The sequence below is a fragment of the Hirundo rustica genome, chromosome 4 (genome assembly GCF_015227805.2).
Source record: "Hirundo rustica isolate bHirRus1 chromosome 4, bHirRus1.pri.v3, whole genome shotgun sequence".
In the NCBI taxonomy this organism is placed as follows: Eukaryota; Metazoa; Chordata; class Aves; order Passeriformes; family Hirundinidae; genus Hirundo; species Hirundo rustica.
In genome coordinates this window covers 54,373,564-54,393,125 of record NC_053453.1, presented here as the reverse complement: position 1 = coordinate 54,393,125, position 19,562 = coordinate 54,373,564, and the positions used below count along the sequence as shown (strand labels likewise).

General features: G+C 45.3%; 1 protein-coding gene across 18 annotated transcripts in view; it reads right to left on the bottom strand.

Moving 5' to 3' along the window:
- RBFOX2 (RNA binding fox-1 homolog 2) overlaps positions 1–19,562 on the bottom strand; it is a 171,538-nt gene that overhangs the window by 79,266 nt on the left and 72,710 nt on the right. Inside the window, exon 1 of one of the 18 annotated variants that reach the window (XM_040061850.2) lies at positions 12,004–12,419. The exons of 16 other annotated variants lie outside the window; for them this stretch is intronic. In XM_040061850.2, coding sequence (XP_039917784.1) covers positions 12,004–12,048 — 45 coding nt within the window. In that variant the 5' untranslated portion in view covers positions 12,049–12,419. Of the gene's footprint in view, positions 1–7,409; positions 7,452–12,003; positions 12,420–19,562 lie in introns of those variants that run through there. One more of the 18 variants, XM_058420230.1, reaches the window with a different exon arrangement.

Below are 19,562 nucleotides of genomic sequence, written 5' to 3'. Positions count from 1 at the left end.
TCCAATACAGGCAGAGCTGGTAGAGCCAGGCTGGTTACTTCACATTGTAGGGCCCAGTTTTCAGTTGTTAAAATTCCATGATAACCATTCAAATTGAATTTTTTTTTCCTGCTATCTGTAATTGATTTTGGAGTTGGTGACTTCTTTTGTTACTTAACCCATAGCAATCCAACATGAGAAAAAAGTAGGGGGCATATTTTGTCTTGTTTATGATTAAGGGAAGAGAAACCCACCACACACTTTGAGAAATCTAAGAGAACTACTTATTTAACAGAAAAAATTTGGGCATCTGTATTTAACCACCAAGAACTGACCAACATTATAGCAAAAGTATGGAAAATTGCAGTACCTGTCTTACATTTAATCAACTAAATCTCCCAGTAAAGCCATATGCAATGGTCAAAAAAGCTAAAAGATAAAAAAAGGAAGAAATAACAGTATGCAGAACTGCCAAAAAGGAAGGAACCGGTCCATTCTTTATATTCCTCACAGAAAGAACAAATGGTGGCAACAAGCTTTATATTAGATACTAGGAAAGACGTAGCAATGCTCAGAAAAGCCAGCAGTGGCATTGTAAATGCTTTTAAGGCAGGTTATTCACCATCAGGAATGGTTTAGATATTGTTTATTCTAACAGGAAACAGAGATGCTCTTAAGGGTGGCTGGCAGTGCCACTTGCCCCCCATTTTCTGTGATTTCATGCTCTCGTTTGGAGAACATCCACAGCTTCACAGAGGATACTGGCCATGTCAGATCTAGGTCTCTAGAGATCACTGACAGGACGGAAATGATCCATCTCCAGTACTTTGCACCATCTCCTTTGCAGGGATGATGTAATGTCAAGGAGCAGTTACCCACCTCAAATCCAAAAATACCAAGAAAAAAATCCTGTAAGTACAGCAGGAGAAAACTAAATTGAGACAAGAACCCTGAGCACTATCTGCCCAGGCAGCTACAGGGAGCAGAGAGATAGACAAGTATGACTGCAATAGGAGCAGAAAAAGCAAACTAAATGAGGAATGAAGGGAGTGGGTGGAGAGTTTAAAAAGCCTATGACAAGGAAACTGTAGTGAGGACAGGGAGGAAGAGAAGCAAAGAATAAGCAAGTCTAAAAATCATCTGAGAAGGAACTGAAGTGATCATGGTAAAGTAGTAGTCTGCCAAAAGGGCATGTAACTGGAAAGGAATGGAGACTGGGAGAGTATGGGCATGGTATGGCTTGTATGGGACAAGCTACTGACCAGGGATCATGCGGAGAGAGTGAGAGAAAGAAAAATCCATCTATCCTCCAATGATGGAGGGCAGAGGTGAGACAGGAGAGGTTACACAGGGAAGGAAGAGAGGGGAAAATGTGCCTACTAGTGTGCACCCCCAAAGCCTAAACCAGAGCCTAATAATGCAAACATCACCGTTCCTCTGCTGCCAGCAAATATACAAAACCAACTGGCAAACACTGATCAAGCTGGCCTGTACAGAAACTGACAGCTAATTACATAGTCAGTCAAAGTGGCAGAGGTCCCTCGGTTGTATCTGGGACGGCCAACTCTGCCACTGATAACTTGCAAGGGTCATCATGGTGCCACATACACTGAAGCTGATGGGGAGGTTAGAGGGTTATCTGTTTTTTCTTTTCTTTCTCATGGGAAAAAATAGCATAAAATGTGATTAAAGAGTATCACCAATAGCCACAGAGAACAAACGAAGGTTTCTTTCCTCACTTAAAATACGGAAATGCCCTGGAATTACAATGCCTCCCCATTACCATCTTCATCACTCTCAACTCAGTTTAAGAATAATATTGCTTAATGAACAGTTTTGGAAAGAAAAAAAAAAGATCAGGTGTTAAGCAAAGCATAATTAACATTGTTGAACAGCATTTGTCCCGTTTTCTTTTATGCAGGGAAAACATACTATCTTTTCTAAAAGCTTCCAGTTGAGCACTAATTGCTCTGGCTTCTATGAACCCTACAAAACCAGCCTATACATGTCCTGCTCTCACTGGTCACAGCATAGCCTCCAACAGCCCAGTAAAATGCCATCCTACACAGCAGAGGTTCGTAAGTGACTCTACAGGAGCATACCAAAATACTTTTGGTAGGAAAATTAACATTTCTCTACTCTGATTCCAGGGAACATGTCTGATAGAAAGAATACTGACTTACATCCTTTTAAACAGTATCTGTGAGAAGACTGAGGCAAATCAGCCATCTCCTCTCTGGTACTCAGACCTCCAAGGAATGCCTGCTAGTGAAGTCTGACTCTGCAGTTGGGAGGTAAGTACATTAAGGAACTCGTCGCAGAAGGGCAGCCAATTGCACACACCATTTGCTGGAAATGGATCTGAAACAGGAACATGGAGCATTTTACCCGAAGCAGTCAGTAAGACCAGAATCCATGTCTAAAAAACATCACACGCAGAGACACCCATTGCACACCCCTTTTGCACTGGTGTTAGATTTTTTTACAGTAGAAGGCCGGTCAATACTAATTAAATGGAGCCATCATGAATTAATAACCTGGAGGGAAAGATGTTGCTAGTTTTAAGGGCCTCCCTCCTTCACAACCTTGAACTTCTGTAATTTTTGATAACTCACTACAACCTCTTCACTGATCCAGATATTTGATAAACTACTAGTTCTTAAAATACAATTAAAACAGTATGTTAAATTTACACAGCCTTGGCAATCAAGTATCACAGCAAACTTAGGCATCCTCATTTCTCAATTCCCGGGGATAACCACCTAGTCACCCGCAGAAGAAATGCACTAGGGAGCAGTGAGGTTATTTCTAGGACAGAGACTCAAGGAAATGGCAGTGCCGTATCAAGTTGCTTTTCTCCATCCTGCCTAAGAAATGTTGAATATGGCTTCTGCCATCCCAAGGCAGCTCTATAGGTACCTGCAGTAGTTCAGTTCTACTCCAATGCATCTCAAAATGCTCAGCACAGGGGGCAAAGAGAAAAAGACTAAAAAACACTCATCAGGTTCTGATAGGTCCCACTGACTTTTAGGCCCTTAAGAGGAAGCCCTTCTCAACCAGCACTTAAATATCTAAGTATAACAACAGTTACAGACACAACCCACAGCCCCACCTCAAGCAACTATGTCCTAGTATCAGGGAAAGTAAGATGCAGATTAATCTTTGCATTCCCAGGGGATAGTCTCCTGGAAAAGTGACCAGACAGGATTTCTTTCACACAAACCTCTGATGCTGACACGCTGTCTTACAGAACTAAGGAGAAGTCGTATGACAGACAGTAGAAGGGAATGAAAAGCTAAGGGATAGATATAGGCACTGAGTCAGATATCAGGTAAACAAGCACCATTTCTCAAGCAGCAAAGAAAGGGGAAGAGCAGAAGTCCATGGACAGAGAAGAGAGCAATTCCCTGCAGATAGCTCATGCAAGTTTGCAAGATAACACCAAAGCAAGAAGCAAGCAGAAAGGACAACTGGACTGAAAGGAAAGGGACATGCAATCCTCAAAGCAGGGAAAAGGGACAAGGAAATAATAGTAGCTCCTAAGAGAAGTTCAAGAGGAAAAAAGGGGGCCTTCTACCACACACAGATAAAGCTTTTCTTTCTTAATTCTTTATTTAGGAGAGCGGGGGAATCCTGTAGCACCCAGCTTGACTGTAGGGGAACAGAACCTAAAGCAGCCGTAAGGGGACAGGAAGGGAGAGGCTGTTCTGGGACTCAGTCTCCCTTACAGACAGTTCAAACAAAGGAGTCTCCTGTAATGGGATGCATTGTACATTTTTAGCTAGCACAAGGTGGCTGTCCTGACAGTGTTCCCCATCTCCTGTCTCCCCTCTCCAACTACACCCTGCATGATCCCAACATGGAACACAAAAATCTGTTTTATTGCACCGTTACTGCAATGGGAGGTAGAGAAAGGGAAAGGGAATGAGGCAGAGGAATGAAAAGGAGACAGAGTGGCCTTTAATGAGTCAGCCACTGCTATGATTTAAATAAGATCTCCATTTAAGGAGCACTGCAATTGTTGGATTTTCTTAATTTAAAAAAACAAATCGCTGACTGAGCAAGCAACTTTTGGCTGCGCAAGTTGTCTCACAGCTACACACACAGTCTGGGAGGGAAAGGGTTATAGAAGGGGGAAGGGAAAGGGAAGAAAACCTCTGGAAAAAATGAGACTGCTTGCTGGTTCATTTTAACAAGGACATAAATTAGTCTCAAAGCCACAAACGCCATCACCTCCCTGAGTCCTGGGCAGAGTGTAGCAAGTCAAACACGTGCCAAGATAAACGGCGCTGGCTGGAGCCTCCAAGGGGCGCTGGGGGGGACAAGAGGGGGCATGCTGGGAGGCAGGGCAGCAAAGATGCTTCAAATGGTGCCACAAAATGGAGACTAGTGATCCTACAGCTGCACAAAAGCAGACCTTCTGATGTTTCTGCTTACACCCACATCAAAAGCTGGGAGCTCAAGACAGATAAAGAAGGAAAACGGGGTGCTGAGGTCAGAAAATAGCAGCTCTGCAAGGTCTGGCTTTAATTATCACAAGCAGCCCTTCCTCCTCCTCCTCCTATCTTGGAAGAAGGCCTGCCAGCGGGCAGCAGCCCAGGTGAAAGGTTCCATTGCTGAGAGCACCGAGAGTGGGGAGGGGAGCAGACAATGGCGGGGGGGGCTGAATTCATTACAAAGGCACACACGCGCGCACACACTCAGCACTGCCGGCTGCCACATGGGCTGGGGGGGGACCCCTTAAGGAGGCAGCAGTTCCCTCCCCACTCTCTGAGATGCCCGACACCTTCCCCCCTCTCCCAGCCCTGATGGGAAACAGATTTGGAGGAAAACGCCAGCAAGGCACTGGGCTGTCCAAGAAAGGGAGGGCTTTGTGCTCCATACAAGCCAGCAACCTCACCATGCACCACACAGAGAAAAAGCCTTTTAGCATATAATTCCCATCCACAGAAGACTCTCTCTTTTATCTGCAATTAGTACATAATGTACTGGGCCTCGTTTAACACTCATTTTCACTGATTTAGGATTAAGGGGGATAAGGCGAAGGTACTTTCTGTTAATGAATCTGAGCTCTTACTCTCATTAGCAATTTTTGTTTCCTCTTTTTCAAGCACGTTTCTACCTCCCAGCATCTCCCCTTTTTTTCCATTGCTGCTTCTAGTCTTGTCACTCCACACACTCATATTTATTCTGTTCTATCAGCTTGTCATGCCTATACAGAAGCTCATCTCCAAGGAAGACAGCAAGCTTGCTCCCTACAATACAAGAGAACTCAGACCAGGTAGGCAATGTTTTCTAGAGACTGAACTAAATGGAGCAAGACTGTAGCAATGCTGAATTTATTCAGTGGCAATTACCAGCTTAACATACCAAAAATATTTACTTTTCATAAATGAAACAGAGCCCCAAGGAAGTAAGTTTAGAGGTTTAAATAATGGTACTCGAACAACACTGCAGAATAACATGGCTGGGCATATTGTCTTGAATGTGCCATGCTCCTTCAGCCCCACACTTGGCCAAACCTGCAGTGAAGTACTGCTGAGGACAAGCCTAGCAGCCAAATGATCCCCCTGAGAGAACTCAGCACTGTGCTAGAGCTGAATTCACCTGTGCTGTCTTCCTCAACTCTGCATACAAGGGCTATCCATCGTTCATCTGGATCCCCAACTGACACATGGTCCAAGTTCTCCTCTCCTACCGTTTTTTTAATACGCATCTTCTCCAGCACCTCAGCATGTAAATACACAATGCAAATCCTGCAAACCTATACTAAAAAATACACACTCTTAAGACAATCATAATTCAAGGTCAAACAATACGTTATCTCCTTCCCCACATCAATAAATTAAGAGTTTCTGTGGAAGACAAATTTCCCTGGAGTCTATTAGGATATTGTAAACCTTTAAATGAGTTTATACCCTCCCCTGTTTCAGCCAGCACTCCAGTAGAATCCCATCCTTCCCAGCTCTGCACATCCCCAAGCCAACAGGTTCGTGCTCCAGGGTGCTCAGTCCCACACCTGCACAATATACACACACTTGGTCCTGGTTACCCAGGCACCTTTCTGCACTGCATAGACATGGGGTCTGAGCATGACGGCTGTGGCTGACAGCACATTGCAATACAAGGCTGTGAAGAACAACTCTCCAAAATGTGCGCACATCAACCTGAAGCTTAGGGGCACACACCTCTGTCTGATCAGCCACACTCCTGAGCACACAGCAAAACACAAATGGACCCTGACTGCAGAGATACAGCTTTCCAGCATCACTTGCTAAACTAAATATAGGTACAGAAAGCCCCATGAGATTTCTGCAGAGCTCTTCTGTCTCAAAACAGAAAGCCTTGGTCCAGATAAAAAGCAATCTGTAATGGAAGGGACTAAATAGCAGAAGCAGAAGGTGGGGCTTGGGAGCCTAGGAGGATACGTCTAGAGTGGACAGAGACCTCTTTTTCAGCCACTGACAATCAATGCAAGATGAGAGAGGGAAAGGGTCAAAGTGGGTGTCACTTCTCAGAGCAGATTCCCTCTGAGTTAGGCACCAGGGAAAGAGCTGCCTCTTGCCATGGGACATGCAGGATCTCTACAGCAGCTAGTGAAGGGGGCTTCAGCCAGAGCTAAGGAAAGCCAAAAAAGGCAGTATGCATCTGCTCTATAGACCTGAAAAGCTTTACAAGAAAAAAGCACTTGTGAAACCCAGATTTGAAGAAAAGTTCCTTCTGAGAGTCCTTTTCTCCACTCCCTTTGGGAATATCCCCCAAAGGTTTCCAGCTCTGCAAGGCACTGCAGGGACATTATATAATGCCTAACTCCAAAGCATTCCAGCTCCACGAGGCCGCTCTTCTACTCCTCCCTCCCTTTGCCCGCTCCCTCCGGTGGCGAGGTGCATATGCCATGCCAGGGGAAAAAAAAAAAAAAAAAAAAAAAAAAAAAAATTATCCAAAAGCCTACAGCAGCCTTAAAAGGCGAGCACCGTCCGACGAAAACCCCTTGCGGTGGATGTGCGATGGCCCTGGCAGCTGGGTGCGCTCCTCAGGAAACGTCAGCCGCTTTCCCCCGGGAAGACACGGGCAGCCCCACGCCTACAGCTACCTACAAGAGCTTCCTGGCCCCTGTGCTGACCGCCAGCCGGATGGAGAAGCGGCGAGGAAGACGTCCACCTTCGGGATCGGCCGTTCAAGGGCGGGTTTAGCATAACTCAAAGCAGGGGCAACCCGTGCCCCTCGCGCAACGCTCTCTCTAGAGGGCAATGCGAGGTTGCTCCGGGCAGGGGGACCGCAGGAACCCCTTCTCCAAAGCTCCAACCGCGGGTGCCCGGCGCGGCAGGGATCCCTCCCGCACGGCTCCCCACCGCTCCGGGCGCCCCGCTCCCCGCCCAGACAAAGCCGGGCGGGCAGGCGCCGGAGCCCGGCCCACCCGCCACCCTTACCTGAGTTACCATTTTCTTTTTCTCCATAAACCAAAATGGGGGAGGCTGGGCGCACGGGAGAGGGAAACTTTAAAAAAAAAAAAAAAAAAAAAAAAAAAAAAAAAAAAAAAAGGAAAAAAAAAACCCCTAAATAAAAAAGCAGCAGCCCCGTGGAGGCGGGCGGCGACGGCGGGTGCCTGCGCTGCGCTGCCTCGCCGGCGCGGTGCTCCCCGAGCCCTTTTTCCTCTCTTTCTTCTCCCGTGTTCCTCCCCTTCTTCCCCCTCCCTCCCTCCCCTGCTGCCCCCCCCTCCCCGGCTCAGCCAGATGGCTGCGGGAAGCGCCGCCCCGAATGCCGAAGGTAATTAATGCGAGCCGGGGCCGCCCCCGCCGCGCCCGGCCTCGCCCCGCCCGGCTGGGCTGGGCACGGCCCGGCCACCCCCCGCCCCAGCGAGGCGCTCCTTCGCCTGCCCGCCGGGACTCCCCACTGCTCCCCGGGAACCAGCAGGCTCGGCAAAGGCGCAAACGCGAGCTGGAAACAAAAGCGAAGGTGGCCCCGTGAAGCGCCGATGCCGGCCGGCAGAACCTCACGGCGGGCCCGAGCTCCTCCGTACCTACCATTGCCAGCGCCCCAGGCCTTCCCCGCCTGGACCTCAGCAGGCGGGAGAGAGCATCTCCCGGCTGCAGGATGCTGGAGATATAGCTGTCAGTTTTGCACAGACCTCCCTCCTGCCACAAAAGGGAGAACGCATGGGTTACACGGTGTGTTGGCTGAACCGGAAGCAGTATCCGGGCCAGGATCTGCATTTCTATCATCATAAAACCTGGAGACTGCTGGACTCCTTCCCAGCTCGCTTTTTTCCCTCCCATTTATCTTCAGTAAGCATCTGGCCCTGAGCACCTGAGCACGCCATGGTTGACAGCATCTGTTCTCTCAGCGACCCGGTAAAACAGAGGGATACACTGCTACCCCATTTGCCAGACAGGATCTGAGACGCTCTGATTTTTCCTAACATCGCACCCAAGGAAACCCACGGACAGGGCTGAGTGCAGGCCTGCCAGTCTCACAGTTAGACAAGACTGTACTGATGCTTCAGTGCTCATGATGCACAGATAAAATCAGCTCAGGTAAGTCGTGCTTCTGATGTATCCCTTCTTGACACCTGGTACTCAAGAGACTCCCCAGGCTTTAGCAGCAGAGAAACCAAATTACAGCACAGGAACACCTTGCATCCCCACGTGTTCTTTGCATGAATATGCCCAGTTATAATTTACATTAAAAAAAAAGAAAAAAAGAAACAACAAGCCCAGTGTTTTTGCTTTATGGGCTTCTGCTACATCACTGCTCTCCAGGCAGCCCATGCTGATGATCCACAATGCTTTTTAGTTACCTGATTTCACTGACTGCAAACTGACTTCTGGGTTCCACCCTTCTTCCCTTCCTTCCCTTGTCCTTTCTCTCCTCATTCAGCAGGACAGCAGGAGCACATGTCACAAGCCAGTCCCTCCTCTGTTGTGAAAAGCAGACCAAGACACCAGAAGCCCTTACATGCCACCAGTGCATGGAGGCAGAGAGCCATGGGCCAGCCATCCAACACAACCAAACCGTGGTGTGGGATCCTCTGGGAGGGAGCCAGCCTCCATGGCTGCAGCCCACAGGCCTATGAGTCAGAGTCCACGTTTTTCTGTGTTATCTCATCCCCTCTGGTAACTTGCAAGTTACAATACTACATATTTAAATGCAATCTTGCAAAACCAGGGAAAGCAGTGGATTTGGGTTTTCCCCCCATTGCTAAACTGAGATTCTGAAGCACAGTTCTAGATGAAGTGCAAATTCCATTTAAAAGCAGCAAAAACCACAGTCACCTCTTTAAACCTTTGACAGGACAAAGCACCAGGTTACAGCATTGTGCATCTCATTCATCAGACCTCTGCAACTCAGTCAGGTTATCTCCTTATTCTCTCCACTTAAGTACTGTTGTGTTCACTCAGTCTTTTCTGTGCCATGACATAGCATTTTCTTGTTCCAGAACTAGGACTGTAGCACAGACCTCCTGGACATCATCCCACTACTGTTAACCAGAATAGCACCATTTCTGCTCCATTTTGGCCTCCACCTGAGGAAACGCCAGAAATACTTGCCACCAGAAAGAGTCGTCTAAGGAAAATGAGGTGCCCAACCATGCACTGAACCTTCCCTTGCACTGCCTCCCACCAGCCAGTTGGTACATCTGCTTTGCTCATGTGCCAGGAGAGTGGGAATTCCCTTCAGTGTGATCTGCTGCTGGTCTCCCCCTTTCATCTCCATTGCGGGCCAGAAAGCATCTCCTCCCCCATGCTTGGATGAAATCCACCTTTGCTCCTGTTGAGCTAGAGAAAAGACCCAATTTTCAACGGATGTGCTCAGACAACAGGAAACTCAAGACTACAAGAGTTCCCACTGCAGCAAAACCAGCTGAAGTGAACATCTGATACAGAGTTTTAAAAGCTTAAAACATACCATGCAAAACATGACCTGACCTGCAACACTTGAGATCTTTGTTGTCTCCAGTTCTACTGGAGCTGCTGAGCAACACCTGATAACGAACAAGGCCTACAAAAAATTGGTGAATCTGTGCAACACATCTTTCCTCACTGTGGAATGGAGGTTCAGATGCTGTGTCATGGCCACGCAGAATAATTTGGTGGACCTCCACTTAGCTTCTCCTACGTGAGAATTATAGAACCACTCCTGAGTGTTTGCAACCCTCTGCTAAGCAAAACCAAAACCCAAACTGCAGATCTTGCTGCTGAAAAGAACAGAGACGCACAAGCAGAGCTGAAGGCTGGAAGTCTGAAAAACACATAGCTCAGAGCCATGAGATCACCCCTTCCTACTTACTGCATTTATTTAAAAAGCAGTGTATTCAGAAGAGCTCTAGATGACAATACTTATGAGTTCTTATGATTTCTCACACATCACGGGTGCATACGCATCACAACTTTGATATTGTGCTGTAGAAGTAGTATTTTGAAATATCTATGGGCAAATTTAACTAGTCTGTCTCTGCCAGGGCACAGCTGGTAATTCATCAAGCCCGGCAAAGCTCCTTGCTCCCACCTGAGCGTGTCTGTGACACTTCTATATTCTCTTCTGTGTTTGCATGAATAGTTTCTGGTTAGGTCCTACCATTCAAATCCTAATGGAAAAGAAGCTGGAGAAGGCTGTTTATGCAGCAGGCCAAAGGACAAGGCCACTGAAATCACAGTGATGAGAGCACAGATGAAGAACTAACCCCTAGTTTGACTAAGGAGTCCACATGTACACTCCTAAATGCTTGGGTTATTTTAACACTCATAGAAATCATGGAACTAGGAAGAGGAGTCTACAAATGTTCTGCTTTCAGGATATGGGGGTTTTTTGTTTGTTTGTGGGGTTTTTCTTGCTTGTTTAATTTTTTGGTGTTTTTTGTTGGGGGGTTGGGGTTTTTTTGGGTTTGTTTTTTTTTTTTTGCTACGCTATTTACCACCTTTTCCTGCTAAGGGTGGAAAGCAAGCACAGCCTTCAATTTTAACATCCCATTACCTGCATTTCTGTGCTGGCTCAAGTTTAGATGAAGCAAACCTGCCAGCTGGACCAAGGCCAGAGGGAAGAAAAAAAAAGAGTTTCAAGTGCAAAGAACCAATTTATCAGGAACAAATCTTAACAACCAAAAGACACACTTCTGCTGGTGGATTCTATTCATGTGGGTAATAAAACCCCTGATACGAGGTAACCTAACAAAATACTATTTAGTGGCTATCTGATGTATCTCACCATAGATAATCTTGAACTGCCAGTCTACATTTCACATTTTCTGAATAAACTTGGTGCCTGTAAGGACATGGAGTGCTGACACTGAATAACCAAGGACTGCTTAGAGAACATCATCTTTCATTTGGCTCCAAAAGTATTTGAGCCTGACCCACACAGCCTCTGCCTTCTCCAAGACTCCACACACTGGGCCAGCAAATCTCACGTGTGCTCCAAATATAGCCCCCTCCCCCAGCAGAGGCTGCAATACAGGCTTCGCCCAGCCCCAAGCACTGCTCTCAAACCCACCCGTTCCTTTCACCCTACACATCTTCTCTGAACCTCCAAAAGCAATAAGGTGACAAATGAGATTTTGTCGGAGGTTTTGTGGGTGATTTCGGAGGAGGGAAGAGGAGAATAGGTGAGGAGCTGCTCTGAGTGGCTGAGCATCCCCGTGGCAGGCTGCAGTCACACGTACAAGTCACATGTGCCTCAACAACACAGTAAGACACGCAACAACACACTAGTTTGCAGAGCACAGTACTGCTGTCAGTTCAACCCCCCCACAAATAAACAAACAAACAAACAAAGAAAAAGGCCAAAAATGCAAACCAAAATACACAAGTCTCAAACAAGAGAAATCTTGTAGTTAAAAAGTATCAAATAGTACAGCTCTGGTGCAGGAGTTTCAAAGCCCTCTTCAGAGTCTCTGGGCAGAGGCCTGGGACACAAGAAGCCCAGCTTGGAGACGGTGTCCTTCTACAAAACCAGCATGTAAGCTCCAGTTTTGTCCAAACAACACAGAGAGCAAAACTCTTTAAAAGTCATCACTGTCCTTTTGCTTACCTGGACGACTGGGTATTGGTAATCCATACAATACACACCATACATAGCCAAAGATCCTCTAGCTAAAGGCCAAATGGACACAGGACTGGAAGCTTCAAATCCGAGTCTCCGTCTTTCAGCCTTGTGGGAAGGACTCTGGCAGCCCTGCGCAGTGCTTGGCTCGGGCCTCTGGGGCCACTCAGGTTGACACTAGCTCAGCTGAAAATAAAAAGGAGCTGCCTGGCTCGGCACAGCTCAGCCCCTCTCTTCTGGGATCCAGCAAGGCAGCACTCAACCATAGGCAGCAGAGGCTCCTAAAATTAGAAATCCTCTACTGCAAACAGCCCTGCAAGCCTTGACTGAGGAGTGTCCTGCAATTCCCGGGCAGCAACCAGAACAACTGCCAGGAAGAGGGGGACACAGGATCTTCGCAGCCACTGCTGCCAGGGATGGGAGGAAGCAAACAGCATTTAGGATCTGAAAAGAGCATATGTTCTGGGCTCTAGGTGCGTCAGAGGGAACACTCCCAATCCAGGACAGGGAAAAACATATGGGACTGTTCCTCCCCCACCACCATACCCTTCTTGCTGTCCTCTGCAGGGACAGGTGCTGGGATTAGCATAGTAAAACCCTTTGGTGTCAGTGAAGGAGGGAGGGAGAAGCCACACTGATATCTCAAACTGAAGGGATCTCTTTCACAAGGGAGCGTGTGCCCGTATCATTTAACGCTTCTCCCTCCCTCCCCAGCTAAAGCAAGCAGGGACAGCTGCCGGAACTGGGGCTGGTGGGGGGAGCTGGGCCTGGAATGGCCCCCACTGCCCCAGCCTTGGGCCGGTGGGTTGTCCCCCTCAGCTGTTCCAGTCAAACTGGGGGCGGCGAGGGGATTAACTCTGTCACGTGGGACGGTGAGCAGCAGGGAGAAGGGGGCAAGTCTGGGCAGGGCCAGTTGTCGTGCCCATTTTAGGAATCCCATCCTCCTCATTCTCAGGGAGGAATCAGCTGCCTGAGCGACAGGGACAAATGGGGAGCTGCTCGGCCAGCAGGCTCACCCCAGCAGCCTCGAATGTCGGCCACGTTACCAGACATCGGAGAGGCCACTGCTGATTCTGAAAAGCTACACCACGGCCGGGGGGTGCACCAAGGGGGCCTGACCTCCTGTAACAAATTGCATGAGGTTTCACCCATCGCGACAAAAAAATGCCACTAGGTTGACACCGGGCCAAACCTGGGTTCTCAAAGAGTTAACAGCCCAAGCCCACAAGATTCCCACCTTCCTTCAAAGGATAGCAGGGATAAAGCCCCTCCCTCCGAGGTTTCAAAAATAAACATGCTACAGTGATCAAACACAAGAAGGACTAGCCAAATTTCCGCTACACACACCATTTTAAATGCATAATGTCAGGGGGGTTTTGTATTTCTAATATTTAACTTTTCCGTAGTGCTGCTGTGCACCGCTAAACAGCTTCCTCAGCATAGCTCTAGGGCAGCTGCCCTTCTATTGTCACTCATAATTTCCACCCCCTCAGAAAGAGCTAAGATTTACTCTTCTTCAAGAGGTTAAATATGTGGATCATTATCTAGCACAATTTGCATTCGCAAACCTGTCATTCAGGTAAGGGGCTCCCACTCCACAGCCCTCTGACCCACCCAGCCCAGCAGGGCAGCTCTTGGCTCATCCTCTGCTGCCACTGCCCTTTCTTTCTGAGAGCCTCGGAAAAGGCTATGAGCTGGATGAGTAGTTATAGCAGCTGTTGCCCACTCTCATCATCTTTCCTAGGGCCACAGGGCCGCTCCTTCCTTAAAAAAGGAGCATGACCAATTTGGGGAGCACAAAGCATGACATTTTCTAAATTTAAAATAAATAAATAAATAAAGGCTTCTATAGCTGTTGTTTCTGTGTGAAGATTTGCACAGACAGAGAAATCAGTTGCTCGTAAGTGGGAAAGCAGCTATGCTTCTAGATCTCTTCACTGGTGAAAAAGGATGAGGCTCCCACAATAATTTTCTATCTCATTCTGCCTTTGGCCAACTTATTTCACCCAAACAGACCCAAAACTGTTGGGTTTTCTGAAGCTCACCATTATGCCCCCAACTCACCAGAGGGCTTTTTTGGCTACCTCACAGCACTCCCTGCATGCCATGCCTGGGGGCACAGATAGAATCTGGTTTCCTCTGAACGACCAATACAGAAAAGAGAAGGAACTAGAAAAGTAACTACATGTTCAAAAGGTGCCTGCCCTTCATTCTTTTTGCATAACTCACTACTATGCACTCAAGCAATTCAGTATCTCAAATAAAATCTTTTTATGAGAAGGCATTAATTTATACAAACCCAGTCTTTTCTACAGCCTGTTTTTGTTACTTCATATTACCGCCCCAGGTTTTAAAACCAAATCCCTAAGTTAAAAACCTTACATTTATTTCACAATCCAATTCTTGTCATTTCCAACCAGGCCTCAGGGGAATAAAGCATTTCCAAATCCTAGTGTAGATATCTTCCTATCTATCTAAAAACCCATCAAATGGGCAAAACAAAACAAGGAAGGGGAGCATCACCTAAGCTCCTCTGCTGTTTTAACCACAGATCAAATAAAACTGCCACACTTTAAAGTTTTTGATGCAAACTTAAATACTGTGACTTAACTAAAATTAAGATATTTGGGTGATACTTTAGTTTACCTGTGTCCGTCAGGTAATTAAATGACAAAAGCTAGTTTTGAACTCGTATGTGCCAAGATGGACACAGCAGGACTTTACTGACTAGTAATAAACTATTGAATTTTCTGCAAGGCTGGCCACAAGAGTTGGTTTACTACTGCACACTGACTTGCAACAAATATTAGTCAAATATAAGATGGCGCTGCACTCCATAATGCTGTTTTGAGATAATAGTCCAACTACATTACCATGCAACCTACTATGCCCATGCATTTCCAGTAACACAAGTTTGGTAACTGTCATAAAATCATTGCCTTGTTCCTGCAGATACTTACATATATGAATAATTTTAAATTTACAGAAATATGAAGACTGAAAAAGATCTCCTAACACACAGAATCAGATCAACTGCTATCATACAACATCATCTTAACTTTTCATAAAATTTATCACATTCTATCTTAGAGCTGGGTTTTACAGCTACACTGCCCCAGCTAAAAGGCTGCTCTAGAATATCTGGGATCTGTGTTCTCCAGCCTAATGCTACTCCTGAGCAATTTCTGTCTTTCCTTTGTTCTTGTGCCAGTACTGTCCTATGGCTTAGCCGTATTTTCTCTTTCCCTCACAATTAACCCTCCTCATGTATTCCCTCTCCAGCCATCCAAACAAGCACCTGTTCGTCTTCTGTCACATGACAGGATAGCTATTCCCCAACCTCTAGAAGCATGTTCTTGCACCTGATATAGTCTGTGGTCATCTTTATTTTTAAAGACATCACCCAGAACAACATCAGCTCTATTTCAGAATTCCAGGACTAAAGTGTATTTTCTCTAGTCTCATTAGTACTTTCCTCTGTAGCACCACATCAGATGCTGTAGAACCTGTCTATAGTAAGAGACATCATCCCTTTATGTAAAATACACATTATCAAGGTAAGAAAATTAGTTATCTTAAAAACAGACAGGCTGATAAGGCACAACCCAGTTTTAATGGATTTGTGTTGCCTTTTATCACATTTTTTATTTGTATACAAGCCTTTAATTGATATGTGCGTGTCAGCATGCAGCTGAGGTTAGGTCTGTATTCACTCAGATTGTTCCCCACCAGCAACGGTTCTCCAAACATATGACAGCACTCCTATTTGATAGATTAAAACTAATATCAGATCTGCAATTGCATGAACCAATTCTTTCACTCCCAGGAATAGGCAACCCACCTCCCCAGGCAACCCTGCTTCCCAGCCCAGACCACAGGCACTAACTACCTGCACAAGGGTCTCTGAAACGTCCAGTGTTGTTGCTCCTATGAAGGGTTCATGCCCGTTACCAATACTGCCCTTGCTCCCAAGATCAACTCTACTTAAAACAACAAAGACCTTCTATTGTGCGATCACAAGAGCATCCTCATTAACTATCCTATCCTCAACAATAAGTGGCCCCATCTCCTCCCTTCTCTCTAACTGTATTTTGAGGAACTGTCACCCATTTCCTTAGCAACATTTTTAAGGTTTAATTCAGCCTCATTTTTGGCATTTCTTATTTCATCCCTACTGATTTTAAAGGCACAGCAATCTCTGCTGATAAATTCTCTTTTGTACATTTGCTTTTTTCACCTAATAGCCTTTATAAGGTTAGGCTAAAGTTTCTTCTTAGAGGATTTTCTCCTTTACATACACCGTCACTAATTTGTAACCATAGGGCCTCTAGAAAACAAATGAAAAAAAAAAAATCCCAACCAATCAAAAAAAGCCCACCAACCCCAAACCACACCATTCTAGATTCAGGGCTGCACTGACTTCATTAAATATATTGCTTTGTGTATCAAAGCTTATATCATGATCATCAAAGCTAGGAGATGGAGGCTCCTAAACAGATTGTTTTCCTGTAACAGTCATAGCACAAATAATCCACTCACTGTGTCAACAACAGGTGATGATGCTACAATGACAAAATCTTTTTTTCTGCTGATTATTAGCAGCATTTGTTCTCCAAGCCGTATCTCAGAAATTAAAGTTTCCCATACTAATATTTATCTCTCTAATAGCATTGGGAATAGTATAATTTCCAAGCCTCAAGTTTCTATCCAAATGCAATCCTATGAGGGATTACAGCAGACTCATAGTACTTCCCCTGGCATCTCTTTTATCATTCTTCACCACATCAATTTGACCAGAAACAAACCCTATATTATCAGTATTACTCTGCTTTCTTCTTTACAGTCTACTGCATACAATACAGCCTATCGCCTTCTATATCTAACCTATCTGAACCACACATGATCTTGAATTCACGTTAAAGCCATGATTACTATTCTTGCAGATTGGTATCATCCCTATAATATCCAGTTTCACGTTCTGCACCAGTAGCTCTGATTCCTCTATTTGTTATTTCAAATGCCAGGAGTCTGCAAAAAAAAAAACTGCTCTGATGTTTATGCATTTATCGATCATCCAGCTCCCAACTCTCTCAACTACCACCCATCTAGTCACTGCTGAACTTTATTATTCTTTAAGTAGCATTTAATTTTGGGTTTTTTTCCAGCTCCTACCTACCCATCGCTCTTTCTAGAAATACTGTTTTACATGCCACTGTAGCAGCATTTACCTAATTTTCGCTTTTCTGTGTACTAAGCAAGGCATGGAGATTACAAAAGCTCTCCCCTGTGTTCTCAAAACTCAGTACTTTGTGTCACATGCACTGCTCTCTTTGATTTCTGGAGACAGAGGAACGTTTTTGGGAAATGCCAAGACCACAGCCCTGGGCTTTGCCTTGCCTGCTTTGTTCAGACTGTTTATGGCAAGCATGCTAAGTCACAATTACAAGTACAGCTATAAGAACATAATATAGCAATAATCTCATGATGGTTGAAGTGCACCCATGGCAGTTTCAGACACTGACCATATATATATATTTATTTTAATTGCTAACAATCGTGCTACTGTGAGGACACAGCACTATAGCACGGAATCTGAGATAGGTCCATGTTATATAGCCATTAGCCCACATTGATCTTTACTAAGGAATTACACCAACATTTTCATTTTATGAACTATATTTATAAATCTTTTGCATATTTTTCTGTTCTCCAGACAAATTAATCCAAGCCTTATCTAGTTACTCCCACTAAAGAGCTCTTACCTCCGCTGAATCTAAGTCTTCATTGCTAGAAGCCTGGCTGATGCTCTTCCTCTCACCCACCAAAAATGGCATCTTTAACAATTAGCCAATCACTACATCTGCTAAACTGGGTCATCAGGGATCTGATGAGCAGCTTACAATATGTCTCTGCTTTTTAAAGACTGATGTAAATGTAGGAAACATGCCAGCAAGCAAGGATGCATTTTCTGGCTGGGTATGTACTGATTTCCATAGCAGCTAAATAGATCAAGCAGCTCAGCCAGTTCATACTAGTGTTAGACAAACAGCACCAAAATTACATCTACAGAGCTGCAAGAGATTCTCAATTTGCACCAAAGCAGATCCCATGCCCTGATCAGAAAGGTGGCTTTTGCTCACTCCAGGTGAGAATTTACACTGGAAAGTCCCCATTCCGTTCTCTAGGGATACATTCCAGCTTGTTTGCTGGAATGGATATAACATTTTTCAAAGAGATGAGTGATTTTCCTTTTTCTTCATAGATTTAATATCACCAACTACCAGAAAAATTACTTATGGTCTAGGTGTTATTTTGACCCTGGTATCATTAGAGATTCAAGTGGGGAGGACATAAATGTAAGCAGAGCGCGTGCAGGAAAGCTCAATATTCCGAAATGGCATGCATAATCAAACATGACAACACATGGGTGACTGCAGAAACCGGATTTTTCTCACATTTCAGAAACCTGCCAGTTTTATATAGATGTCCTGACTCAAGAGCAAGAAGATTTGGTGGTGGATCAGCTATGCAGGTGAGTGAATAACTCAGCACTCAGCCAGTGCCTTCTCTGCAAGCGAAACATGTTAAGCAGGCAAATGTCGCAGATCAGGAACTAGATGCACTAAAGCAGAAATGAAACCAGCAGTTCTGGGGGATGTGGAGTAGTAGCAAACCAGAGTGTGTTGGATTAGCATAATAAGGACATCACAGGAAAGAATCTGAATGGGTTGGTAGAGCCATAGGAGCCATTACTTGCCCGAAACCTTAGTAGTGCTACTGATTCCTCATGTTCATTAGGATTAATAGTCCAAAAACACATTAGCGCAAACGAAATTACCAAAAATACACTTTGAATCCAAGGAAAGTAAAAGCCCCCTGGCAAAAGGCCCATGAAACCCAAAGCTAAAGAAAGCAGCAAAAACGTAAAGCAGCAAAGATTGCCCCATCATACTTGTTGCCTCTGCCAAGGAAATACCTCAGGCAGACAGTGGAACTTCTGTCATTACATATCCGGTTTTCATGGATAAAATGCACAATTAAAAAAAAAAAAAATGGAGAGAGAAAAATTCCAAAGATAATAATAAAACTGGGGCTCTGAAATAGCTCCTGGTCATGTCTTCTCCGCCAGGTGCTGGAGATCTCCCTTTTCCATGTTCTCCTGGAACACATTCTCCAAAAGGCAATTTACTTAAGAGTGATAGAGTTTGCTTGCATGTGCCACTACCACTCTAAACACTCCCCAACCAGGCTCTGTAGTCCTGAAACCGATCTAAAGTGGCTTAACAGCAGGCACTATGCACACTCTAAACTATGGACATAAGATACCAGCATCCTGTTACTGCCCTTAGGTCTTCACTGCATCATCTACATGTAGCTGTTTAATATTAATGGTTTGTCTAGACTGGAAAACTAGAACAGTTTTAAAAAAACAATTACAAATACACAACATAAGAGGAGAACAGGTCAGAATTAGAAGTCATTACTTCTTAACTACCGCTTATTTTCAAAGCCTCCACAAACTCTGCTTTAGGGAAGGACACGGAAAA